Source organism: Motacilla alba, chromosome 15, assembly GCF_015832195.1.
Source record: "Motacilla alba alba isolate MOTALB_02 chromosome 15, Motacilla_alba_V1.0_pri, whole genome shotgun sequence".
NCBI lineage: Eukaryota > Metazoa > Chordata > Aves > Passeriformes > Motacillidae > Motacilla > Motacilla alba.
In genome coordinates, this window is record NC_052030.1 from 258,178 (window position 1) to 284,761 (window position 26,584).

Genomic DNA, 26,584 nt, shown 5'->3' on the forward strand with positions numbered 1-26,584 from the left:
CCTTAAAGCTCATCTCATCCCACCCTTTCTTTGCCAGGAACACCTTTTTACTAAACCAGGTTGCTTTAAGTCCCATCTAACCCAACTGGCTTTGGACACTTGGAGGGATGGGCCTTTGGACACTTGGAGGGATGGGCCAGCCACAGCTGCTCTGGTCAACCTGGGCCAGCACCGTACCTCCCTCACAGGGAAGATTTTCTTCCCAATAACTAATACAACCCTGCCCTCAACAGAGCCAACAGAGTAATCCTTTGAGGTTTTCAGCAAGGCACAAGAGGTCCCCAGGCTTGGCAAGACAATTTGACCAGCACCCAAGCTTGGTACCTTGTGCAGCCCCTTGAACTCGTATCGGCGGTCCCGGAATGCCCGCACTGTGTCCACGTAGAAGGAGTTTTCTCGTTGGCAGATGGTGGTGACCCGCTCCTCCACCTTGGTGACATGTATCTTCTTGTATGCCTTGCGGCAGTAATCTGGTCAAGGGAGGAGGCAGAGGGAGGTTGTCAGGGATGGCTGTCCTGCTACAGAGGGATGAGCAGAGTAGGGATAGGCAGGCAGCTAAGCATAAAGCAAGGGTGAATGGGGGACAGTAATACTGCAAAGGGAGAGGAAGATCTCAGTATGGAAAGATGCAGCACCTCTTTATGGAGGTGGAGGGCCAGCTAATCATATGGCCCACCTACAAACCCAGGCTCTGCCCCCAGCCAGTTGGGTGGCTCTGCTGGACAGCTTCCCTCCAAGTGATAGGATAATGTGATGTTTCTCTTTCATTAACTGGCTCTATTAGCAGCCTGACAAAAAATTGAGCCATTCATATTTCAGCTCAAATCCATGGCTCTCCAAGAGAAGGGAAAACACTGACAGAGGTACCAGTGCCTGGCACCTTGTAGAAAGCACTCACTCCTAACAGTGAGTCTGTTGGGATCCTGGAGAAGTTCTGAGACTAGCCTGGCCTCACCCCACAGCCCCAGGAGGGGTCACTACTGCTGAATAGCGCTCATGGTTCAGGTTGCAAAACACTGCCAGGATCATGACCTTGATTCATTTTTTTACCTGCTAGGCGCTTTTTCTCATACTTGGCTTGTTCTTCCTGGGAGAGCTCATGGAAGGCACGGGGTGGTCCATCAGGGAACAAGGGAGGGAACTTCTCAGACTCCAGCTGCTGCTGGATGCGGTGGTACTCACTGCGGCTGGCAGGCACTGCAGAGGAGGGCAGTGATCAGTCTCTCAGAGGAGAAGCAGGAATTTAGCTCCATCCCTGTGGGCTGTACTTACTGAACTCTCCTCTCCACTGCCACGTCATACGGCGCTGGCAGTTGGCACCCGGCTTGTTGAAGTCACAGGCAGCACACGTGGCCTCATCCACCATGGCGGAGGGCTGGATGCAGTGACAGACACACAGGTGTTAGAGAGGACAGGTCCCCAAATGACAACTCATGCTAGAACAGGTGCTGAGTGGCAGGAGAGCAGAGGTGTGAACATCAGAGATAGTACTCAGTGAGATCCCCTTTCCAGAGCCTTTCAGAAGCACAAGCTCCTCAAAACAACAGCTGGGTTTCTGGGAAGAGCTCTAGCTAAAGCTGAGGCTGAGTCTATGAAGACCTAGCCATCCAGAGAAGGACAACAGAGCTAGCGAAGGGGCTGAAACAAAAGTCTGCTGAGGAGCAGCTGAGGAAGCTGGGGGCTCAGCCTGGAGAAAAGTAGGCTCAGGGAGGACATTCCTGCTCCTACAACTCCCTGTCAGGAGGGTAGAGCCAGGTGGGGTCAGGCCCTGCTCCCAGGGAACAAGTGAGGAAACAGCCTCAAGTTGTGCCAGAAGATGTTTAGGTTGGATATTAGGGAAAAATCCTTCACTGAAAAGGTGATCAGACAGTGGCACAGGCTGCTCAGAGTGGCATTCTCCTGAAAGTATTTAAAAGCCATGTGAATGTGCCCCCTGGGGACATGGGTTACTGAGATCCCCTTGTTAGTGGTGGCTTTGCCAATGCTGGCAGAGTGGTTGGACTCAATAGTCTTAGAGGGCTTTTCCAACCAAAACAATTCCGTGATTCTACAATTTCATGGCAGCTTGACCAAATTTCACACCCAGCCCTATCTGCTTCCCCTACCCTGCACAGAAAGTTCAGCCCTTGCTTTTAAGGGGATCCAGAGGGATCCCTCAAGTCATCTGGAAGTCAGATTAGGAGAGACGAGACTGATGATACCCACCTGCAACCTGTTGGTCAGAATGATGTTGGGGTACATGGCCCCCACATCCAGATGATAGATAAGAGGACACTCGATTCTGTTGGGAACATCCTTCAGGGAATTCAGCTTGGCCTTGATTTCATCACAAACCTGTGGTGAGATAAAGAGAAGTGAAACTAGGGCAGGAAAGAGTTAATGAATCAAATACTTTTTGAACTTGGTTCTTCTTCACAGGCCCACTCGCCACAGGCTCTGGGGATGGATCTAAAGGACCAAAGGAGCAGATCAGGGTCTCCTTGACCACTGGTGCTTTAGGTTTTGATTTCAATGTCCAGGATAAGCTATTCCATAGGGATACCTGGGAGGTGGAAGCAGCTGTTTCCTAATTATGACTTGATCGAGGACTTTTCAGTGCAAATGGGTTAATGGAGACAAGAGCAAAGACCAGAGGTCCCCAGTCTAGTGCTGCCCTCCAAGAAACTCCAGACTTGGATTTGGAGAGGGGCAACCTGCACTTTTGTAGCTGTTAAAGTGGGGAACAAGAGGAACAAGACCATTTGGGATATCTGAGGGGTCTGCCTTCTCCCTAAATTCCTTCCCAGCTCTCTCAGAGCTTTGCTCCTGGTTGAACCCGTGAAGGGAAAAGCAGGAGCTGCATTCTTCAGATGGGGCAGAGACCCTGATCCCCAGGCTGGGCTGCAGGACTCAACCTGTAGATGGGCTTCTTAGTCTCTCTCTGTAGAGCATGAACCAAACCCAAACAAGCATTTTAGAGCTGCAGTCCCAGTTTCCTGCCCAACTCAGCCGTGCTGTGGGTGCTGTACCTCCTGGAAGTTGGTGACCTGATCCAAGGGAAGACCCTCCTCTTTCTCGATGGCGTGCTGCAGGGTCTTTTCCACGTGCTGCACCAGGAAGTCGAAGGCAGCAGGATTCTACAGGGACATGGAGATGGCAGTGAAGCCATATGCAGCTGTCCCTGGCTGCAGGCCAGCAGCTGCTGCCCCATATCCCTGTCCCTGCTTCACTTGGGGACCTCTAAGCTGTAAGGGACATGTTGAAGCACTGGGGAAGGTGATGAAGGTAGCAGAAACAGGTAAAAAGCCCTCAGGAAGGGTTCAAAAGCAGGTCAGTTTGAGAGAGGACAGGACCCCAAGTGACAGAGGCATAACTTCCAAGAAACACTGGCTGAAAAACAAACCCAAAACCCTACCTCACTACCATCCCCTGCTGTCAACAAGCTCTGGATTGCTTGCTCTCCCACTGAAGCACAGACGACCAATAAGAGATCTCCTCCCACCCTGTCACAGCCCAGCTTCAGGTAGCAAGGGTCTCCTGGAGGTTGCCAAGCATTGGAATGGGCTGTTGAGGTCAGTGGTGAAATCACTATCCCTGAAAGTGCTCAGAAGACGTGCAGATGTGGCATTTGGGGACAGTGGTGGCCTTGGCAATTTTGGGTTAACAGTTGGATTTGGCAGCATTAAAGGCCCTTTCCAACCTTACTGATTTCTGTGATTCTAGATGCTGCCCTAGAAGCCCAGCAGGGATACACTGGGGATGCCAACAATGGTGGAAATGCTATCCCTCCCCACCATGAGGACAGGGGCTGGCTGCTGGCCCATTACCATTTTGAAGCGGCAGGGAATGTCACTGCGGAAGACCCCAGATTCCAGTGCTTCCACGTGGCCTCCCACATAGGTCTCCGAGTCCAGCACATGTCCATCTTCCGTAAGTTTGTTGAATTCCTGCTCCTGCTTGTTGGGGAAGATGATGTTGGCATGGTAGGCCTGAACCATCAGTAGTGCCTCGCACAGTGTCCCAGATCCTTTTCTTAACACCTGCACATGAGAAACCAAATCTGGATTCAAATTCAAAAACAGATTTAAATATCAGGAGGAACTTCTTCCCTGTGAGTGGGGTGAGGCACTGGACTGGCACAGATTGCCCAGAGAAGCTCTGGCTGCCCCATGCCTGGAAGTATCCAAGGCCAGGCTGGACAGGGCTTGGAGCAATCTGGCCTAGTGGAAGGTGTCCCTGCCCTTGACAGGAGGGTGGATGAGATTATCTTTAAGACCCCTTCCAACCCAAACCAGTCTGTGATTCTGTAGAAGTGCTGTCCCAGCACTGGCAAGATTGGACTGTCACACAACAAGCTGGACAGCTTCAGCTGGTGACACATCTGCAGCACCACTCCAGCAAGTGCCTTTGTCAGCTCAACCAGGTGGGAACAGACTGACATCTTCTACATGCTTGACAGCTTCCTCATCATCCTCCCTACAGCTGACAACAGCCAAGTTGAACAAATTCACTGACAAGTGAACTTGGCTGAGCATGGAGCATCAACCATGCTGTCTAGCATCAGCCCTGCACTGCCAAATGTCAGGAGTCTTCTTCTTATAGAAACCTGTAGGAGAAAGAAGCAGCCTCTAAACCCACCCTCCCTTCCTCCCTACCACACATGCAGAGTATCTAGGCAGTGGGAATCAGATCTGTGGCCAGAGCATCCCTGCAGAGTGAGAATCATGGTACTTCACCCAGAAAAGAGATCATTTTGGGAAAACACTCACCTCATCAGGCTCCATGGGAATGATGGTACACAAGGCGAAAATGAAGGGATGCACGTACTTCATATACATGTAGTAAGTAGCAACGGCATCAGACACTGAGTAGGTGGCCAGGGTCTGCCAAGGAACAAGAAAAGCAAATGAATCCCAATCCCATGTGAGAGTGGTTCAATGACAATGATTTTTCATTGCCTCCTGCTGGACATTCTCCTATTAGCAAGAAGAAGGAAAGGCATATTTCTCCATAGCCTAGGTTGTAAGGAATATGTGCTTGCTTCTGAGGCCATCCTGCTTTACAACAGGATGTAACATGTCAGCTCTACCTTAGAAGGAACAGGGAAGATGAACTGAAGGCACAGAATCCACCCAGTTTGGGTCTCAGGAAGCTGCTACAGGGCTCAGCAGAACCTCCTGCCTATGACACCTGGAGCACTAACTCTCTCCTATTCCCCCAGCAGGTCTCAGTTCTTCGTGGTGTTTCTGATTTCAGTGGTGCTTTTCACCCCACATTAATGTAAATAAACACAGAGAATGCACAGTGCAATGCCAGGGCCAGAATCACCTCAGGGGAATCCTGTTCCTTCTCCCTGTGAGCTCTAAGGCATGGGAAGTCTCGGGAGACAGATTCAGTTAATTTCTCAAAATCCACTCTAACTTACAGACTCAGTCATAGTGCAGCTGCTCAAGGCTAGTTTTCTCATAGAGCACAGGGAGAGAATACCTGAGGCTCCTCCGTGGCCATCCGGCACATCTCCTCAGGGTCCAGCTCCACTGGATCGTAACCCAGTTTTGCTTTAGCTGCTGCTTTCAGGTTGTGACTTCCCACTGGGAGGTAACTGTCTCTCTTCACCCACCTGGACAGAACCAGGAAAATATCAGTTTGTGCAGAGAAACCAGGCCTGACCTTCAGAACACAGTCAAGATTGTGAAGGGGACCTCGACTACCATGGGGATCTCTCACCAAGGACAGCCCAGCATCCAAGAAGAGTGGATGCAGTTGGACAAGGCTGTCCAACTTTAGCTAGCCCAACCAGAACAACCCCCACTGTCCATCTCCCCACCACTGCTCATCATAACTTCCACCTTCCAGCTCCCTCAGTGGCTTTAAGATAAAAATTTCACCGCTGAAGAATACCCCCATCTGCCAGAACTGCAAGAACACCCAGCTGTGCTCCCGAGCCCAGACTGCTCTAGGGGGGAAAACCGACATAAAACCCTGAAGTTCTGTCTCTTCCATGTGTCCTTTCCTCTTCCCTCTATGTCAGGAGGCTGGTAGGCGAGGCTATAGTCCCTTTCCCTACTGCAATGGCCAAATCTTAACCCGCTCCCTCTCCCTTTCTCTGTCCTCCCAAATCAGCTAACACCCAAGGCTACAGGGCAAGAGCAGTCTGGGAACCCTTCAGGGGAAGACTTGGGAGCTCCTTTGGAATGCAGCACACCAAGGGGAAGAAGACAACACAGGAATGGATCATTACACTGAAGCTGAAGACAGTGACACAGAAAGCTTCCAACAGACAGAACATGAGAACAGAATTCAAATACAACCGTAGGTATTTTATCTGAAGAGATAAAGACACAGCTATGTGGTAAAGAGGCAGCATTCAGTACCTCAGACAGTCCATGTGGATGCACTGGGATGCTTTGTACTCTCCTTGGCTGTCCTTCTGAAACCCAATTTCCTGATACATATTAATTCCATGAACTGCTGCTCTTGCTTCCACAAAGGGCCTGGGGAAAGAGGCAGCATGAAGAGAAGGAGCAGAACAGCCATTTTCCTGCATCTCTAACAATGGCTCCATAATTGCTTTGTTACGAACTACCTAATGATTTTTTCTTGTGATTTATCTGTGTATAGACTTCCAGGTAGCACTTGAAACAACCTGGTCTAGTGGAAGGTGTGCCTGGTCATGGCAGTGGGGTTGGAACATGATGATTTTTAAAGTCTCTTCCAACCCAAACCATTTTGTGGTTCAAGAGGCAAACCTGCTTGCTTGTATCCTGCATCTGAAGGCAGAGGTGTGTAGTCCCTCTCCTCCTGCTTCCCCAGGCTCATCTGCACACTTCTTCCAATATCCTCCAGGTCTCTTTTGACCCACTCCCTGCTCTCCCATGACTGAGTTCATCCATATGCTGACATTCCCACATTGCCAAAGGTTTAAAAGCAGCTCAGGCAAGTGGACGGGACTCTTCAGAAAGTCCTACTGCCAAGCCAATGACCACAGGATTTGGTGAGGTGCAGGACATGGCTGCCCCACACGTGGCCTCATGACCTCCCCACACTGTCTGAGCTATGGAAGGATGTTGAGGATAGAACCTGACCTTGCCCTCTAGCTCAGGTGACACCTTGCCAGTGTAGTCACCATCCCTGATCTTACCAGTCAAAGAAGTCTCCATTGTATGTGACAATGATGGTGGGCTTGGTCTCCTGGACGTGTTCAAACCATCTCCGGATTAAATGAGCCTGGGATGAAACAGAAAAGATGTGCAATTTAAGCAACTTCATCTCCTCCACAGGGAGGTGGTGGATACCACGAAGTTTGTTCCACCCTTCCTCTTTCCTTCGCACCTAGCCCAAAACTGATCTCTCTCACCCTTATTCCCAAGAAACAAAAGCACCAACAGCCCTGCTGGACTTACTGGGCTCCCCAGGGAGACAATCTGCCAGGGAATGAGCTCTCTGGCCAGAGAGAGCTCATTCAGGCAGGTAAAACTCTGCAGAACAGAACTGACTTACCTCATCTGGTTCGTTAAAGACACAAAATGGACCCTCATACTCCGGCTTGGGAGTAAACTCAAAGTCTTCAATGTTCTCTGAGACAATCTCCCTGTTTGTGATCAGGTAGCCCTGAGGAGGTGACAAGGAGGCAGTTAGGAGGACTGAAGTCACAGACAACTCAAAAATGCTGCCCAAACAATGGGATGCTTTTCTCTTGAAAGCCAGAGCTTCTGTCAAGGGGGAACAACATTTTGGGAGTCATTCATTGAAGCATCATTGATCATCAGAAAAGGAGGCCATGGAGAGACAACACAGGACACCAGGGTTGTCTCTGTCCTGCAGAGAAGCATCAACAACCTGGGCTGGGTTCCATGAAACATCACCCAGACATCAATGCCATTCTCACAGCCACACATCATGCAGCTGGCAGCATGGCAAGCCTGGAGACAGCAGGATTAGAGAGTAATGCTGGGCTGCTTCCCGGCTTTGCTGCCCAAGCCTGAAGGAAACCATCCTAGTATCCTTACCTGCCCATCAATCATGTAGGAGATCATCATGATCTGGTCTGTGTCTGCATCAGGAAACTTCAGAGGGAGTTTGGTTGTTTCAATATCAAAGGCAAGAACAACAGGATCCTGGGCAGGACCAAATCCATTAGAAAAGATTCCAGAGCTGACTGAAAGGGTGTTTCCCATAAAACCCCGTGTTGGTCCAGTACGTGAACCAGAACATCCCCGTTAATCGTTTTAGTGCTTTATCAACCCAAAAATCACTACCCAAACCCAGTGCTTTCCCTGCCACCGTGGTTTTACACCGGCACTGCATCAGACACCAGTCTGTTGGGGCGGATCATCTGCACAAAGAACACCTGCCCGGTGCTCACCGGCCTCTCCACAAGGTCATCTCGGCGGGTGATTTCAGGTGGGTAGGTGTTGCCCCGGTATCGCACGTTATACCAGTGAGCCTGTGGAGAGATGAGGGTGGGTAGTGCCTTATGGCAGGGCCACATCCCCGTGTCACTCCATCCAGCTGCTGGGGATGGAACTGTGGCAATCACAGGCAGCCCAGAAGAAAAGTTCGAAATATTGCCATGCATTAATCGGGTAGCTTTTCTGTGTGCCACTAAATATGAAGCCCAGCAGCACAGCACTGAGCTCTAGACATGAACTCATCGTCACCAATACTTTTGTAAAGGTGTTGGAGAGAAAAAACTTTTCTGCGCTTCAGGAGTATGACTGGGAAAGCAAAGCTCACCACATGGATCTTCAGGTCGATGGAAAGGCGAACGTGGTAAGGCACATCATACTCCCGCATATCCACGATGTTGTCCATCTGGTTGGCAATTTTTTTTGAGGCTCCTTCCTCATCTGTGCTTAGACTGCCCCCACTCAGAGCACTGCAAGAGCAGAGGGAAACAGCTGCCTTACCCATGTGTCACACAGAATCAGAAGGTTGGAAGAGACCTTTAAGATCATCGAGTCCAACCCAGCCCTAACACCTCAACTAAACCCGGCTCTGAGTGTCACATCCAGTCTTTTTTTAAACACGTCCAGGGATGGTGACTCCACCACCTCCCTGGGCAGATGATTATAGTACTTCACTCTTCCAGTAAAAAAACCTTTTCCTAACATCCAACCTAAATTTCCCTTGAGACTGTATCCTCTCGTTCTGTCAGTTGTTGCCTGGAGAAAGAGACCAACCTCACCTGACTACAGCCACCTTTCAGGGAGCTGTACAGAGTGATAAGGTCACCTGAGTCTCCTTTAATCCAGGCTGAACACCCCCAGCTCCCTCAGTGGTTCCTCTCAGGGTTTGTGTTCCCAGCCCCTCTCCAGCCTCGTTGCCTCCTCTGGACACGCTCCAGTGTCCCAACGTCCTTCCCAAACGGAGGGGCCAGAGCTGGACACAGCACTCCAGGTGTGACCCCACAGGTGCCAGGCAGAGGGGAAGGGTGACTCCCTGCTCCTGCTGGCCACACCATTCCTGACACAGGCCAGGAGCCATTGGCCTTTTTGGCCACCAGGGCACACCGCTGGCTCATGTTCAGCTGGCTGTCAGCCAGCACCCCCTTTTCTGCCTGGGCACTGTGCAGCCACACTGTCCCCAGCCTGTAATGCTGCAGGGGTTATTGTGGCCAAAATGCAGGACTGGGCACTTGGATTTATTAAACTTCATCTTACTGGACTCTGCCCATCCCTCCAACCATTCCAGGTCTCCCTGCAGAGCCCTCCTACCTTCCAGCAGATGGACACACACTCCCAGCTCAGTGTCACCTGCAGATTTACTGACGACAGACTCAAGCCCCTCATCCATGTGGGCAGTGCAAACATTGAACAGAGCTGGCCCCAGCACAGAGCCCTGAGGGACACCCCTGGTGCCTGGCTGTCAGCTGGATGCAGCACTGTTCACCACTGGGCCAGCCACCAGCCAGTTCTGAGCCCAGCACAGAGTGCTCCTGTCCCAGTTCTGAGCCCAGCACAGAGTGCTCCTGTCCCAGCCCTGGCTGCAGCTTTCCCAGGAGTGTGCTGTGGGAGACAGGGCCAAAGGCCTTGCTGGAGTCCAAAGAGACACATCCACAGCCTTTCCCTCATCCACCAGGGGGTCACCTGGTCACAAAAGGAGACCAGGTTGGTCAAACACGACCCAACCCTCCTAAGGCCCTGCTGGCTGGGTCTGGTACCCTGGCCATCCTGTGAGTGCTGTGTGATGACACTCAGTATAAACTGTTCCATTAGCTCACCAGGTACCAAGCTCAGACTAGCTGGCCTATAATCACCAGGAGCCTCCTTCCCACCCTTGCTGTGCATAGGCGTCACACTGGCCAGCTTCCAGCCATCTGGAACCTCCCCAGTGAGCCAGGACTGCTGGTAGATGATGGAGAGCAGCTTTGCAAGTTCATCTGCCAGCTTCTCATCACCCTGGGGTGGATCCCACCTGGGCCCATGGATTTATGAACATCCAAGCAGCTCAGCAGTTCTCTGACAGCCTCCTCCTGGATCACAGGGGGATCATTCTGCTCCCTGACACCATCTACCAGCCCAGGAGGACAGCTGTCCTGAGGACAAGCCATCTTCTCACTAGAGACTGAGGCAAAGAAGGCTTTAAAGACCTTCGCCTTCTCCCCATCGGCAAGGACTAAATTCCCTCCCACATCCAATAGAGAACCAAGGTTGGTCTAACCCTTCCTTTTGCCATTAATACATTTGTAAAAACATTTTTTATTATCCTTCACAAAAGTTGCCCAATAAAGTTTTAACTGAGCTTTGGCCTCTATTTTTTTCCCTACATGCCTTAGTAAGACCCTTAAATATTTCCTGAGATACCAGACCCTCCTTCCACAGATGATACATGCTCTTTTTATTCCTAAGTTCCTTCAAAACCTCCTTGCCCATCCAGGCTGAACGTTTGCCTTTTTGATTCATCTTTCAGTGCACATGGACAGTCTGTTCTGTGCCCTCAAGATCTCTGTTTTGAGGCACACTCACCCCTCCTGGACTCCTCTTGCTTCCCAAGGAACTCTCTGAATAAGTCTCCTAAATAGGCCAAAGTCTGCACTCCGGAAGTCCACTGTGAAAATTTTATTGCTGTTCCTCCTTATTTCACCAAATATTGAGAACTCTATAATTTCATGATCACTGTGCCCCAAAAGGCCTTCAACCACCACATCTGCCACCAGCCCATCTCTTCTTGTAAACAACAGATCTAGCATAGTCCCTCCCCTGGTGTCAGTCTATAAGGACACCCACTGGCACTGGTGGCACTGGCAGCAGGAGTCAGGGACAGCAGAGAAACAGAAAATGTTGGATTATTTCTGTCTTGATCACAATTAGGAGTAAGGTTGCCCATTGCCTCTCTGGACCCTTTCACAGGGAACGGGCAGACTATATGACAGGCAACCAGAGACACCACCACACCCCATCCCATCAGCTCTGGGGCCTCTTAATGTGCAGCACAGAGCTGGAAGAACCACCCCGAAGATGGGTGGTAGAAAGGCATAGCAGGAGTCACATCAGGCAAGGTAACAACTCTGAGGAGAGCTGGGAAATAATCAAGAGGGTCTAATCATTAAGTGGGTGGTGAGGCACTGGCACAGATTGCCCAGAGAAACTGTGGCTGCCCCATGCCTGGAAGTGTCCAAGGCCAGATTGGACAGAGCTTGGAGCAATCTGGCCTAGTGCAAGGTGTCCCTGCCCTTGACAGGAGGGTGGACGAGATTATCTTTACGATCCCTTCCAACCCAAACCAGTCTGTGATTCTGAAGAAGTGCTGTCCCAGCGCTGGCAACCTGGTCTAGAGGAAGGTGTCCCTGCTCACTGTAGGTGCGTTGGACTAGACAGCCTTTAGAGGTCCCTTCCAACCCAAATTACTCCATGGTTCTATGAATTATTAACATGAGAGACTGACTGAATCCCCTGGGGGGAGATCTCACCTTGACAGCATGGTCGTGTAGACATCACTCGCCTGGTCCTGCTCCCTGTTTTTCCTCACAGCAGGAGAGATCTCCTTCCGCACCTTCAACAAGTCCTCCACCGTGTTGAAGGACAGCTTGATGTAGTTCCTCTTCAGGCCTACCAAGTGGTTTGGCTGCAAGCAGCAAGAGAAGGGCAGCTCAGGAATGGGTACCATGAGAGAAGGGTGGAAGGCCAACAGGACCAATGCAGGTGGAAGGACTGGCCAAAAAAGAGATGCTGATGGGTGGGACAGTCAGGCAATGAGGAGAGATTCTGGTGGGTGTGTCAAGAGCACAAGAGCAGCACAGCAGGAGCCCAGCCAGCCCTGCTGCTTGTGCAGGCACCCACAAGTGGAATTTACTCAGTGAAAAGGAGGAAGAATGGGTGGAGCATAAGCAGCACCCCCCTCTTGCAGTATCCTTCTTCCTCCAGCCACCTTAACTCTAGAAATTAATGTCCTGAACACATTGTCTGAAACAACTGATATGTTCAAGGAGACGAACGCAATTACTGCTGATAAGCAATTAGCCATAGTAAACACATTTCTGAGATGCCACAGCCCCTGGAGATTTAAGTCAAGCATGCTGCTTTCTCTTCCTGCTCATGCCTTCCTACATCACTAGACCTGTGCAAGGTCCAAAAAAAAAAATGCCACAGAGGGGTACAGACCAGGTCCAAGTCCTCTTTGGGGACAGTTTCCAGCTTTGCAATCTTCCCTTGGAACTTCTTGGAGAGGAAGGAGGACACTTCCCGCTCACAGCCCTGTCAAGAGACCCTGGGGTTGAGCAGTGCATCTCTGTCCTTGGGAGGAGATCATCCCAAAGCAGGATGCCCAGGAGGGTCTTGAGCTCCCCAAGATGCTGTCTCCTTTCCTGGGGAGCTCAGCCCCGCCCCTCCTCACCTTCTGGGTGGCAATGTAGAAGTAGGGCTTGTAGGGTAGGGCCACCTAGGAAGGAGCAGACAGACAATGGTGACAGGTTCTCTCCTGGGACACTGTATCCACTTGGTCCCCCCTGGCACGCACCTTGAAGCGGCTCCCATCCTCCTGGATGAAGTAGTAGTCCACTGCACTCACTGGCTGCCGGTCCTCATCCAGCACTTCCGTCTGCCCATGGGCACCAAGACTCAACAAGGTCCCTGCATGAGACTACCCCGGGACCCACCACGGGGCTCTTTCCCCCCGGGGCTCACCGAAGCCTCCGTGTGAGCCTTCCCTCCCAGTAGTGCCAGGGAAAGACGGGAGCCCCAGCAGGGACATTGGGTCTCCCCCCCCCCCGAGTACGGCCGGGCCCTGTCTGTCGGAACCGCCTCCTCGGCCCTACCATGGCTCTCCCCAGGGGACTTCCTCCCCCGCTCCCTGTGAGGGGTGTCTCCGTGGGACACTCCCCCACACCCGGGCTGTGTCGGGAGTCTCCCCACAGGACCCCTGCCCCCAGCTCCACGGGCCATATCTCCCATCCCGGGTACGGCTGGGGTGTCTCTGTGGGAAACCCTCCCCAGGCCCTACTGGGGGTCTCCCCACGGGCCACCTCGTGCCCTGTCTGTTGCCTGCTCGCCTCCCGCCGTACCGGGTGCATGTTGATGAGCCAGCCCGTCCGCTCACCGGGCTCTGCCGGCCGCTCGAAGCCGAACAGCGCGTCCAGCCGGTCCGTGCGCTGCGCCCGCTCCAGGCGTTTGAGTGCGGACAGCGCGGAGGCATCGTCACGGCCGGAGCCGGCGCCGTCCGCCGGCTCGCGGGGCCCGCCCGGCCGCCGCCCCCGCCGCGCTGGCTCTGGCTGGGCCTCGGCGCCGTCCCGCAGCCCCATCCCGCCCGGCCCGGCCCTGTCCGCACCCCGGCGGCGCCGCGGGACAAACTTCCCGCGCTGCGCCAGACTCTCGCGAGAGCGAGTGCCCCTCACCGCTCCCCGTGGCGACAGCACCAATCAGAGCGAGGCCCCGCCTCCCCTACGGGTGCTTCCCGCCAATGACAGGCGGTGCTCTCCCGCCTCGTCCCGCCCCCCGCGCGCGCCGCCGTGGCGGAGCGGCCGGCCAGGGGCGGAGGCGGGCGGCGGGCTGCAGGCCGGCCGGGTGAGACCCCCTGCCCGGGTGAGACCCCCTGCCCGGGTGAGACCCCCTGCCCGGCTGCCGGAGCCCCGGAGCGGGGGCCTGACAGACCCTGGATGTGGCTGGTGCTCTCCCCGTTGTGGATCGAGGTAGCAGCGAAGCTAAGCACAGGTCCCAGAGTGAGTCCTAAGGGATATCTAGCAAAAGGTTAACCACGAGTATTATTGTAACAAGATGTGCAGGTAAAACAAGCAGGATGGCGAAGAAAAGCAAGACAGTGGGGAGCAAGTAAGAAAACAAACGCTATCAAGAGCAAGATAGCAAGTTGCCTAACGGAGCTTGCAAACTGCGAAAACTTAGCTAAAAACAAGTTAGACTGTAAAACAAGAAGCACCAAGGCGTGCGCTGAAGATAGAGGTTAGAAGGTTCAAATGTGACTTCCCTCTTTCTTCTCTTCTTAGAAGTACTACAGAAGCCTTCATCAAAAGATACCACCAGAAGATTGATGACCACTGCACAGGCCTGACAGACCCTGGATGTGGCTGGTGCTCTCCCCGTTGTGGATCGAGGTAGCAGCGAAGCTAAGCACAGGTCCCAGAGTGAGTCCTAAGGGATATCTAGCAAAAGGTTAACCACGAGTATTATTGTAACAAGATGTGCAGGTAAAACAAGCAGGATGGCGAAGAAAAGCAAGACAGTGGGGCAAGTAAGAAAACAAACGCTATCAAGAGCAAGATAGCAAGTTCTAACGGAGCTTGCAAACTGCAAAATTAGCTAAAAACAAGTTAGACTGTAAAACAAGAAGCACCAAGGCGTGCGCTGAAGATAGAGGTAGAAGGTTCAAATGTGAAGAAGACTACAGAAGCCTTCATCAAAAGACCACCAGAAGATTGATGACCACCACAGAAGAACTGACAAAGTTCTTTGTTGGTGAAAGCAACAAACTCTTGTAAAACCATGACACGGCTTTATGCAAATGTGAGTATGCTAATGGTATGTTGTAATTGTGACATTGCAGGGAAGGACTTTTGAAATGTAACTGAGAGCTACGGAAGATTGAGTGAGTTTTTGGCACAGAGATCTGCCTTACTGCCAGCGCTGAATAAACAAATACCTGCTCTGTAGCTGTCTGACTACAGAGTTTTATTTTCTTGCCCAATTTTGGGCTTCAAGAGGCACACAGTTCCCAGGGACACACACCTGGATGCAAACACAGGACACCCAGGACTCACAGGCACTGCACACACAGATCAAGGTGCACACACCTACGAGGTGCTGCTGTCATCAGCACCTTGCACAGGACCCACGTCACCCCCCACCCCCCATTGCCTCACCCCTCGCCGTGCCTGTGCCCTCCCAGTTTGCACGTTCAGCAGCGGCAAAGCCGATCAGCCAGGCTGATCCTTCGGGAAGGGCCAGCCCCAATTGGTTTCTGCATAGGCCATGGCATAGTGTGTCCCCTTTGTGTAGAAAATCATGCTATGAAGAGCCAGTGCACATAAAGGAGACAGAGTGTTGGACGTTACACAAGGTTTAACAGTTTTTTATGTGACTTCGGACAGGTTAGTTCGCCTTTGTCCAGGGGAAAAGGGAATTGAAGTTTCTGTTCAAATGACTGTTTCATAGGGTGAAAACGGATGAGTTTAACACCTACATGGATTGGGGTTGGCCAGCAGACAGATTCCAGCAGATAGGCAGCCTTCAACAGATACTGCCCCCTGGCATGGTGGGAGACACCTGGTCTGGAAAGGACTGGTAAGAGAGCTAAGAAATGAGGACCAAATTAGCCTCGGAGGCGAAGAAATCTGTAAGCAACAGGAAACCAGTTACTAAGAACTGCCTAACGTGGGACCAGTGCACATTGAACCACTAAATTTCTATGAGGGGGTTTGACCGTATAAAATATGGGGAAAACCTGGTAAAACTTACGTGTCATAGAATGATTTTCTCTGAATATCTGGGCAATGTGTGGGTGAAGTTTCTGTTGTGCATTCTGGCTGGAATAAAGCAATGCCTTGATTCTCCAACACTAAAAATTGTTGTTGGAGAGTTTTTTGTTCTCACCACAGTTTTGGTGACACGTTCATCCTTTCTATTTGACCTGAATTCTGAGGGTGCCAGGGGGTATGGAGGTCCCACCGAATTCTCAAAGCAGCAATAGTCCTTTGAAGGTTCCCTCTGTAAAATGAGTTGCCCTGTCCGAGTCCACTGCCTTCACAATCCCATATTCAGAAATCATTTGTTAACTGATCAAATTTGTTAACTGATCAGTTAGATCAGTCAGATCCAATAGCTGAAGTGGCTAGAAACACCTCTGGCCACCCTGCCAGCTGGCATACCACCTCCAGAGGATATTTAAACCCTCTTGCCCAGCGCATCTCAAATACACCTGACATCTCTGCAAGGACTTAACAGCCCAGGGTCACTCCCCCACCTTGCAATCTCCTTTGCAGTCTGGCTATTAACTTTAGCACTGAGGATGTGGTTGCACTGAGGATCTTCCACCCTTCCAGGAGCAGAGACACACTCACAGTCTGTTTCCACCGTGTTGCAGTTTAAGAAAGGTATTCCCCAATTTAGTGTTTGCAGTGAAACATTCCAAATTATGCACCACCCTGTGCGTGGCTGGAGAGGAGAATTGGAGGCACAAAAGGTAAAAATCACAGGCTGGGATAAGAATAATTTACTGGAAACAGCAATGAAATAAGAAACAGAACAGTAACAGAAACAGAATGAATAACTGAGTGTACAGGATGGGAACAATTCACATGTGAGTGCTCACCATGTGGAATCTGATGTTACTCTGATCGCAGGTGCCACCAGAAGAGACCCCTTCCCCCACCCTGTGCATGATATGAGGTGGTACAGAATAACCCCCATCCTGGCCATGCCCCCTGTGGCTACTGCAAAAGTTAACCCAGTCGTAGCTGGAACCAGGACATGCAGCAGTGTGCTCTCCATGTGTTTCAGAGAAGGAAAAAATAATACATAATTAGTGAGGCAGAGGCCTCATTTCAACCCACAAATCCACGGAGAGGTGAGGAGCATGTCACCACTTCCCTGAAGCGCCTTTGAGCTTCCTAAACTTGCCATCTCCACTTAGGAAAGTTGAAATTATACCTGAGCTTGACCCAAAAAATCTCTTTGTAGATCCTTGCTGCCAGAACAGACTGTCCTGCCTTGACTGGCATGTCCAGCAGCAGGAGATTTGGATCAGTGATGGCATTCAAATGGTCCAAAAAGGAACTGACTTTATGGATGTGAAAAATGGAATTTAAAAATATCCTGCTGGTTTTCTTCTGAATGTGCAGCAGCTGCTATTGAGTCAGACTTTCCCTGAAGATGCAGGGACCTGTGTGTCTGCTATTTTTTGTGGGTCTGTCACCTGGGTCCTGTGGAGTCAGGTTGCCTGCTTGAACTTTCAGTGGATTTTGTTCATCTTGGGTAAATAGGCTGGAGAGAAATGAGGGAAAGGTTTGATGTTGGGTTCATGTCAACATCTGCAGTTTGCTGTGGCTTGTGCATGAGGACAGGCCTTTGTAGGCAGCCTCTGGAGCAGGAGAGGCTCTGTCAGGGGGAAAGACAGGTCTGAGGCATCAGCACTGGATTGTGAACCAAGGTCTCCTCTTCTGGTAACTTCTCACCAGGTGTTACACTGGTTGTCCTCTTCTGGCATCTGAGTCAGCCATGCAGGGCAGGGGTGAGACTGGATGGTTCAGAGGACTCATTGCTGCTCTGCACTGTGGATTCTGCATTAAAAGGTCAGGATTTGGGTGCTGGTAAACCTGACTGCCCTTCAGCAGCAAAAGAAACCACAGAATCACATGTGAGTGATTTGTTTAATTTGTTTGAATAGTTTGTGTTGGAAAGGATTTTTCAAGGTTGTCTAGTCCACACCCCTGCCATCAGCAGTGACATATTCCACTAGACCAGGTTGCTCCAAGTCCCATCTGACCTGGCCTTGGACACTTCCAGGGACGGGTCAGACACAGAGGTGCCACTCTGGGCACCCTGTGCTGGGTCTCCTATCTGACTCCTTTCCACTGAGTCGTCACCTGGGATCAGGTAGAGCTGAAAAGCTGCACCACCAAGGAGCTCATGGGGAGTGAATTTAAGGTTGAATACAACCTTCTTCAAAGCACTCTGGGCAATGAGAAGGTTTCAGGATTTGCCAGGGCCACAAAGCAAGCTGTCAGTCCGGAGAGTCTCTCCAGGGTCATCTTCCCAGATTTTGAGTGGTCCATGGAATATGGGCTGGTGTTTATCTTCTGCGAGATAAACAGGCAACAAGGTTTTTATAAGTTTCTGTCAGGCTGCCCCTTCTCCTTGAGGCTTTAGCAGCAGAAAGGGAGCATGTCCACACACAATGAAATGTTCTGCTTTAGGTGCCATGTGTGTCCTGGGCTTTGGGGTTCAGAGGGCATTGCAGGCCTTTGGCAGCCTTCCTGAGGGCTCAGAAACTGGCAGATCTGAAGGTGGCAACATGGGGCGATGAAAATTACCAGACTTGACCATGCAGTGTCCTGCTTGCAAAGCTCACACACCACATACTGAGATGCAGGTGGGAGCTGTGTGAGTCCCCCAGTGTTTGATCACATCTGGAGATGACATCCCCAGGGATGACTGGGTCAGAAGCTCTGCTGATGACCAGTCTCCTGGGTCACCTCTGGAGCACACTTTGCTGTTAACCTGGCAGGCTAATGTAATCAGATATAACAGGCTAGCTCTGACCACTTGCATCCCACCCCGGAGTGGTTCAGGAGGAGGGCGGGCGCAGCTGGCCAGCTCCCGTCCTGGTGCAACAGAGCAGGGACAGCCATTGCCATCCGCAGCAGCCAGAGGTGACAAGGGCTGGGAACTCTCCCAGCCAGGCAGGTCTGACTTGCTGGGCTGTGATGGTGTCCAGAGGTCACTGTAGTAGCTGGGAGAAGTGTGGGGGCAAGGAGGGGCTGGTGGTGTGGAGCTGGAGCTTGGGAGGTGAGAGAAGGTTCTTGCACCTCCCTGGGGCACACACAGCCACAGCCACCTGGCTCCTTCCCTCCTACCCGTTCTCCTGGCCAGGGTCCCTCTCCAGGAACCACTCCAATCTGCACCCACCCCCCCTCGCCCCTTTGGACAAATCTTCACTCACCTCCCCCATCCCACCCTGCACTTACACGTTGGTATACTGCGCAAAAAGCAGCTGGAGGCTATTCCATAGTGCTGCAGGGTCAGGTTGTTCTCCATCTGCCTACTGTTGTAGTGCAGCGTTCCTGTTTGGGGGGCCTGGGAGAAGCCCCGAGCCTGGAGCTCTTGCACGGAGACACCAACACTGTGGGTGTTCTGTTCTACAAAGTCCTGATGAAAATGCAGAACTGGCCAGGGCTGTCAGCTGTGGTCTACTGCTGTGCCATGGCACCTGTCTCAGCCATCCCAGATGATCCAAGGCTCTGGCTGTGTTGCTTCATAAAGAAGCTGAGAGCACCAGGTGGCATCAGGGCTGATTCTCTCTGAGTGCCTTCATGTCCCAGCTGAGCACTCCTCCTGCCGACAGCCCTGCCGGCACCTGCTCCCTCCCCTGGGCTGCTCCATTTGCACGGTCTCTCTCCCTTGTTCTGCCTTGTTCCCTTTCCGCTTCTGCCCCACCTGACTCCTCTTCCAGGACTTGCCTCCCAGGGGAATGCCAGGCAGGGCTGCGCAGTCAAGGGCAGAAGTTTTCTTGTAAGGAAACATTGAAGCAGAGGCTTCAATCCAGCCTGGAAAGCTGGTCTGGGGATGCCAGAGGCTCCACCGCTGGGTTATGGGGTCACCTCAGCACCAGCCCATCACCCCGTTCCCTGCATCTCCCTGGCCTCCCAGAGTGTGCTGGGCTGGGCAGTCTCTGCCGGCCCCAGGCTGCAGGGGACACCCCCTGCTGGAGTGGCATGATGGGCTGTTAATTCTGGGGTGGTGGGAGGTGAAGGACCAAAGGTTGTCATCTTCTTGGGACCTGCAGAGAAGGCAGAGAGCTGAGGGTTTGCAGCACAGTGGGCAGCTGTCTGGCACTGCTGGCACGGCCCTGTCAGCACCACTGTCCCACTGGGGCAGACCCACAAACTGGCCCAGAGCCCCCACTGCCACCCCCAGCAGCATGGCTGAGCACCCCACCGAGCACCACGGCGTGACTGGGTCAGCTCAGGAGCCTGCCTAGTGGGGCAGGACCTACTGGTGACATCTCAGTGACCAACACTGCAGTGCAGGCAGTGCTCGGTGAGGGAGTGGTGTCAGGGTGATGGAGCCAGTGCCAGGAGCCCAAGAAACAACAATCATGGAGGCATGCACTACCCAGCAGCTCTGTGAGGTTTCTGGGGAAGGAAGGACCTCTAGCCATCCATCCCTCCGGGCTCCTGCCCGGTCACCCTACTGCAGGCAGAGCTGCAGCTCTTGCTGTTCCTGGGCATTACAGCCCCACAGTACTGCTCATGTCTCACAGTCCCATCCCTGGCGTGATGTCCTCAGACACATAAGGTGCAGCAAAACAACCCAAATGTTGTCCTCTTGTGGTACCAGCTAAACATAGAATCACAGACTGGTTTGGGTTGAAGCCATTTTTAAAGGTCACCTAGTCCACACCCCTGCCATTGGCAGGGACACCTTCCACTATCCCATGTTACTCCAAGCCCTATCCTACCCGGCCTTGGACACTTCCAGAGATGGGGCAACCACGGCTTTTCTGGGCAACCTGTGCCAGTGCCTCACCACCCTCACAGGGAAGAATTTCTTTCCAAAATCCAGTTTAAATCAACCCTCCTTCATCTTAAAGCATGGCCACCCACAGCTTGTGATAGAGCTTGCTGTCAGGATAATTCCCTGCAAACCCATTTACTGTCTCCTTCCAAGGCTCAGTCCTTGCTGTTTGCTTGCACAGGAACAGTTTTTCATACCACAGGTCAGAAATCCTGCGTGCCAGGAAGGGTAATGGAGGTCTGCTAGGGGTCCCCGGTGCCAGCAATACCACATCCCGTGGAGCTCGGCACCATGCCCCAGGGAGGCACAGCACCAGCTGCAGGGATGCTCCTCAGCTGCCTGCAGGCACCAGACATGGGATCATTTCTCCTGCCTTAGAATTGAGGCAGCTCCCTGAGGACCCACTGTGGATCTCCCAAGGCTCTGGGAGCACATGGGTCCCTGGAGCTTCTACACTGGAATGCTTCATCCTTGGGTAGTTTATTTTTTACCAACAGTGAGAACTGCAGATGAACAGCCTAGTTAAGCCACTCTTCCCACTTAGAGCAGGGAAGTGAAGCTGCATATTGAAGTGATTTGCTGGAAAGCCTCAGGAGTTGTATATTTGGGGTGTAAGAGAGCAGCAACCTGAGACAAACTGTCTGGGGGTGGGGGAGAAAACCTTCCTCTGTACCCGGGGTGATCTCAAAAGTCATCCACTGAAAATAAATAACAGATTTGGGGCATGGGATAGAAAAAGGCACAGAGAGATGCTGACACTGCTAGATGACATGATGGAGAGGGAAAGAGTTTTCTGGGGATAAGAAAGGTTCCAGGCAGGAGGAAGCGAAGGGTGGTGCAGATCTTTGTCTTCGGGGGGTGAGGCGGGGGAGGAGGGGGGGCAGAGACGTGAATCCAGAACGAAAATGTAAAAGCAAGTGACCTGGTAAGGGCCGTGCCGGGGTATTTCAGGTGGGCAGGAATAGCCCCGGCAGTGGCGGCCCCGTGGGACCGAGCAAACCAAGTGCCCCGGTGTGCCCGGGGCCGGCGGGGACCGAGAGTGGGCAGGGCCGGCGGGGACCCCCGGCCCCCGTGCACCGAGGGCGGGCACCTCCCGCTCCGTAGCCGCGGCGGGGGCGGGTTCCGCGCCCGGCCCGCCCCGGCACCGGCCGCTCTCCTCCCGCCGCGCTGGCACCGCCGCTGCTGCCCAGGTAAGCGCGGGGGGCGGCGGGGACCCGTCCCGGGAGGAGGTGAAGCGAGGGGAGCTCCCGCTGCGGGGCTGCTACCCGGGACCTTAGCGCACCTTCGCTCGGGGGGGCCGCCGCTGCCCCCCGGAGCAGGGGCACCGCGGCTGTCGGGATTACCGGGGAGCGCGGCGGGCCCGGGGGCTCCTCTGCAGCCGGAGCTGCCGGCAGGGCCGGGGTCGGAGCCGGGGGCAGGCGTTGCGAGAGCGCCGCATGTCTCCGCATCTCTTTTGAGATGCAGCAAATGCCCAGGAAATCAAAGCGGCACAAAAATGGGTCGCGGGGAAAAGCCGCGTTTGTCCTGAACAGGGTTTAGGTCCCTGTGCCATGTCCTCCCGCCAGCGTGTTCTCCAAGTTTGTTTCCTCCTGACAAGGAGGGACCATGGTCTTGCCTGGACAGGGGTGAATGTCTTTAAGATGAAGAAAGGTAGATAAGATTAAATATTAGGAAGAAATTCTGTACTGTGAGGGTGGTGAGGTAATGGCAGAGGTTGCTCAGAAAAGCTGTGGCTGCTCCATCCCCTGAAGTGTCCAAGGCCAGGCTGGACGGAGCTTGGAGCAGTCTGGGATGGTGGAAGGTGTCCCTGCCCGCGGCAAGGGGTGTGGAAAGAGATGAGCTTTAAGGTCCCTTTTAACCCAAGCCATTCCCTGGTCCTTGTGTGTTTCTTCCAACTCATGACATTCAGTGGTTCCTTGAACTGCATGGTCTCCTTTGAGAGGGAGCATCTGAGTGTGATGAATGGAGCTGGACCGTGGTGTTATACTGTAGCTGTTAGTCCTGGGAAACACTGCTGGGATAAACTCCTTCTGCCCTGCTCCACTCCTGTGGGGAACACAGATTGCTTTTGTGCAATGGGGACCTGGCAGTGGCAGCACAGCAGGGGCTGAGCTGCCTGTGGTGGAGCAAATGAGAATTAAAGGTCTCTCATGTTGTGAAATGATTTGATTTTTGCATCGATCACTCTTCATCCGGGGAGAATTTCCAACATTTATGATTTTTATTGGCAGATCTTTACGATCTGAACCAAATCCCGTGATTAATGATTTCCAGAAAGACTCCGCTCTGGGAGTCTTTCTAGCTCCCAGAGGTGTGTGGAGGGGTGGCAGTGACAGTGCTGCCGAATGAGCCTTTAACCTGGAGCCGGTAAATTGCTGAAGCAGCAGCCAGGAACACAATCCTGCCATGTCTGTGCTCTGACATGGCGTTCCCGCGGCACTTCTTCGGGAGCCACAGGGTACATTAAAGGGCAGCTTTGAAGCTCCCTGTGCTGCCGCTGGCACAAGCTCCCGGTGCCAAGGTGAGGTCCCTGCCCACATCCCCCCTGCCCACGCAGCCCTGAGCTGCGGCCCTGAGCTGCCCTCGCCCTTCGCAGCCTGACTTTGCTTCTGTTTCCTGGGACCATTTGAAAGGAAATCACCCGGCAAAGCCAAACCCGCTGCTTTCTCCAGGTGGGTGTAAAGCAAATCTTGGAGCCCACAAGGAAGTGGTTGGAGAGATAAAGCTTTGGCAGGAGGGCTGTACTGAGGGGGCTGGGCAAACAAGGCGGAGGACAGAACAGGAGGGGTCCAGTGCTGCCCTGGGGATGTCAGAGTTACTGTGTGTCAACAGCTGGGGGACCCTGAAGCAGAAGCCAGGCAGCAGGATTGGGATGGGTATGGAAATGGCAGGAAAGTGGAAATGGGAGGGTTGGGCAGAGGGAAGGGAAGCTAGCTGGAGAGCTGTCAAGGGGGAAGAATGGGGTGAAGAGGTAGAGAGGTAAAGAGGAGGTTGGGGTACCAGGGAGACAAGAAAATGGGGTTCCTGTGTGCCAGCCCCCTTGATTTTGGCTCATCTGCTCCATGGGCAGAGGGTGGGCAGCAGTGCATTGCATATCTGCGCAGTGGTACCATGTCCTGTGTGCAGCATCTTCAAGGTGGAGGGACAAGAAGCAGTGACATGAACACAGGGGTGGTCCCCCAGTTGGGCACCCCATTCTGGAAGGCTGCTCTGCTGATCTGGCAACCACAGCTAGGGGTTGTGAGACTCTCTTTTCATGCTTTGTAGTGTGATTCCTGACAAAAATGGTAACTTCAGGATGGAGACCATCTGTTTTCATCCTCATATTATTTTAAAAATACAAGCTCTCCCTGCCCTAAAAACATCATCCCCTGTCATGCTGTCTTCTGTGTGACTTGATTCTCTTCCCACTGTCTCCTTTTCTCTTGGCAGGCAAGCCCTGTGCCCCTCCCCGGGGTCAGAGCAGGGCTGCTGCGGGTGGTGTTGAGAACACAGAGCGCACAGCATGGTCCATGGGGTGGGGGCAGAGCCTTGGGCTCCCCAGTGCTACAACCATGCCTGGGCTGTGTTCAGAGTCCTGGCCTGTGGAGAGAGCTGCTTTTTTTGGCAGCAGAGTCTGGCTTGCCCTGAAGACAGGGCAGTTTGATTTTGCTGAGCCAGACCTTGCTGGGAAACATGGGGCTCCTCATTGAGGTCATGGGCTGTGGCACCCAGGGTGTTGCAGCAGGTGGAGGATGGACCCCAGAGTTAGCAGAGGGGAGCTGCAGGTGTCAGTAGGAGTTTGTGCCAGTGGCTGCTGTGGTTTTTGGGGGAGTTGATCTCTGCGGGGTGGTGAGGAGGCAAGTAGGTGCCTGTGGGCTGTGGGACGCTGGTAGTGTGGCTGTGCTCGGACAACAGCTGGAGCCCAAATACTGTTTCACCACCACTCTGCACCATGAGGAGTGTGGGTGTTCACTATGGGGTCTGTGCTAGCTCCTGCTCTGACAGGCTTTGTGGAGGTGGACTGGGACTCTGCTACACCAGTGGAGACTGGCTGATTTTGGGGAGGAAGGAGATGAGCTGTGGGAGAGTGCTGGTGCACCTCTGGGCTGAAGCCTGGTCCCTGGCAGGATCACTAGGGCCAGGAGGATACTGGAGCAGAGGCAGGTGTACTGCTTGGTGAACTGCAGGACTCTTGGGATCCACCTTATGTATTTTCATTAATGTCCTCTGCCTACCAAGCAGCTGAAACTGGCTGAGGAGGTGGAGGTGGAAAGCATCACTGGTGGCTGGAGTTGCACCACTGAGCACAGGTGGAGGAGGAGTGAGCATGAGACTGTGCATGGTGGCACTAGTGTGAAACAAGAGTGGGCCTTCAGGATGTGATGGAGAAGGACAGTCTGGGTGAACTCATCAAGGACAGGGGGATGTGGAGTCACCACTCTAAAGTCTTTCTAATACTGGCACAGGTATGGAGGAACCTGGTGAGGGTGGTGGCTTAGATCTGACTAAACACTGTGGGAGTGAAATGAGAGCAAATCCCCAGAAAAGTGGGAGAAATGGGCAGCCCCTGTAAGAGCACACCATGCCCTGAGTCTGGTGCGTGGGGGCTGGTGATGTGCCAGGGGTGTGAGGTGGGTCAGTGTGGGCCTGTGTCTGGCTGGGATGGAGCTACGGAGGGTGGTGGTGGGGCTGAGGGATGGGGTCCCTGTTAGGTGCCATTGTGTGTGGTGAGAAGGTAGATGGGACAGAATGCTCTGGGTCCTGCTGATGTTCAGGACCAGGTAGACCAGAGTCCTTGTGTCCAGAGACCAGAGGACATAGGACAGACTATGCTCTGTGGGATAGGCTGGAGAGGCTGTGGTGGGATCTGTGCTGCAGTTTGCTTGTAGGGTGTGACCAAAACCGGTCTGCTGCTGAGACTGCTCCACGGCTCCTGCTGGCCTTGTGTTAAAGACAATATTGTGCATGTATGGAGAATTGGCAGCACTGTGGTGGATAGGGTATGGTTTGGGATCAGGGCTTGTTTTTTCACACAGCAGGGACCAGAGTCAGAGCCAGCTCTTCCCTGCAAGCATGGATGGCAACACCAGATGCTCTGAGGCTCCAGCTGCCCCCTCCTCTTGTGTTCCTGCTTGGGGGATGTGGAACCAGTTTGCAGAGCTGGATGTGGATGGCTGGAATGGGCACATGGTGCCCTTCACTCTGCAGAGCAGACAAGCAAGTTTTCCAGATGTTGAGCTCAGTCCTAAAATAGAGCAGAAAAGAAAATTACTTGACCTGGACCCTTTAGAGACATCCATGAAGGATGTCTCAATAAGAAAGTGCTGAGCTCTTCAATTAGCTGTAACATCGTTCTGAGTCCAAAAATTATCGCGGGAACTGATAAAGCTCCTGAAGGACAAAGTTCTCAGGGCAGAAATAAGCAAATGTTTGCAGACTACAGAACCCAGATTCAATAAAAAGAAAATTTTATTGTATGCAGGAGCAGTTAAAAACCAGCAGCTCCTGTTCAGTGCAGAGCTGTTGGACATTGCCTTAGAAGACCTATGCTACAAGTGACTGAAAGCTAGGAAAACAAAGCTGCCATGGGGAAGAGAGGTGGAGAGATCACACACACAGCTGGACTCCTGGCCCTGCCACAGCAGGGAATCCCTGGCCAGAAACAGCCCTGAGGAACCTGGCAAAGGGCGATGTTTAGAGCTGTAGAGGAAGGCAAAAGCTCCCTGGCATTTGTGCCAATCTCCAAGGGAGACCCTTCCTGACCCCAAAGTGGCAATGAGCTGTTACCTGAGCATGTGAGCAACCCTATGCCTGACCCCTGCGGCTGTCATCGCTCCAGGGCACAGCACAACTGCCTAACTCCTTTCCTTCTTCTACTGGAGACACCTCAGGGGGGCTCAGCACCACAAAGTACTCCAGAAGTGGGGTATCTTGGGAGTAAA

The 26,584-nt window shown here is 52.9% G+C and overlaps 2 protein-coding genes across 15 annotated transcripts in view; one reads left to right on the plus strand and one right to left on the minus strand.

Moving 5' to 3' along the window:
• Positions 1-13,726, minus strand: part of POLE (DNA polymerase epsilon, catalytic subunit) — a 34,380-nt gene extending 20,654 nt beyond the window's left edge. The window contains 19 exon segments of the mRNA XM_038152923.1: positions 325-470; positions 1,051-1,197; positions 1,273-1,375; positions 2,206-2,334; positions 3,009-3,116; positions 3,807-4,019; positions 4,749-4,862; positions 5,467-5,599; positions 6,354-6,473; positions 7,121-7,206; positions 7,480-7,590; positions 7,989-8,096; positions 8,345-8,425; positions 8,716-8,857; positions 11,891-12,045; positions 12,582-12,674; positions 12,814-12,858; positions 12,937-13,017; positions 13,481-13,726. Of these exon segments, the coding sequence (XP_038008851.1) occupies positions 325-470; positions 1,051-1,197; positions 1,273-1,375; positions 2,206-2,334; positions 3,009-3,116; positions 3,807-4,019; positions 4,749-4,862; positions 5,467-5,599; positions 6,354-6,473; positions 7,121-7,206; positions 7,480-7,590; positions 7,989-8,096; positions 8,345-8,425; positions 8,716-8,857; positions 11,891-12,045; positions 12,582-12,674; positions 12,814-12,858; positions 12,937-13,017; positions 13,481-13,717 (2,352 nt within the window). The 5' untranslated portion in view covers positions 13,718-13,726.
• A 756-nt stretch (positions 13,727-14,482) lies between these two features.
• AIFM3 (apoptosis inducing factor mitochondria associated 3) overlaps positions 14,483-26,584 on the plus strand; it is a 56,272-nt gene continuing 44,170 nt past the window's right edge. For 2 of the 14 annotated variants that reach the window (XM_038152560.1, XM_038152569.1), the window contains exon 1: positions 21,598-21,850. The gene's annotated coding sequence lies outside the window, so the exon portion shown is untranslated. Of the gene's footprint in view, positions 14,934-21,594; positions 21,851-21,983; positions 23,333-26,584 lie in introns of those variants that run through there. The other 12 variants (XM_038152559.1, XM_038152562.1, XM_038152564.1 and 9 more) reach the window with 10 other exon arrangements.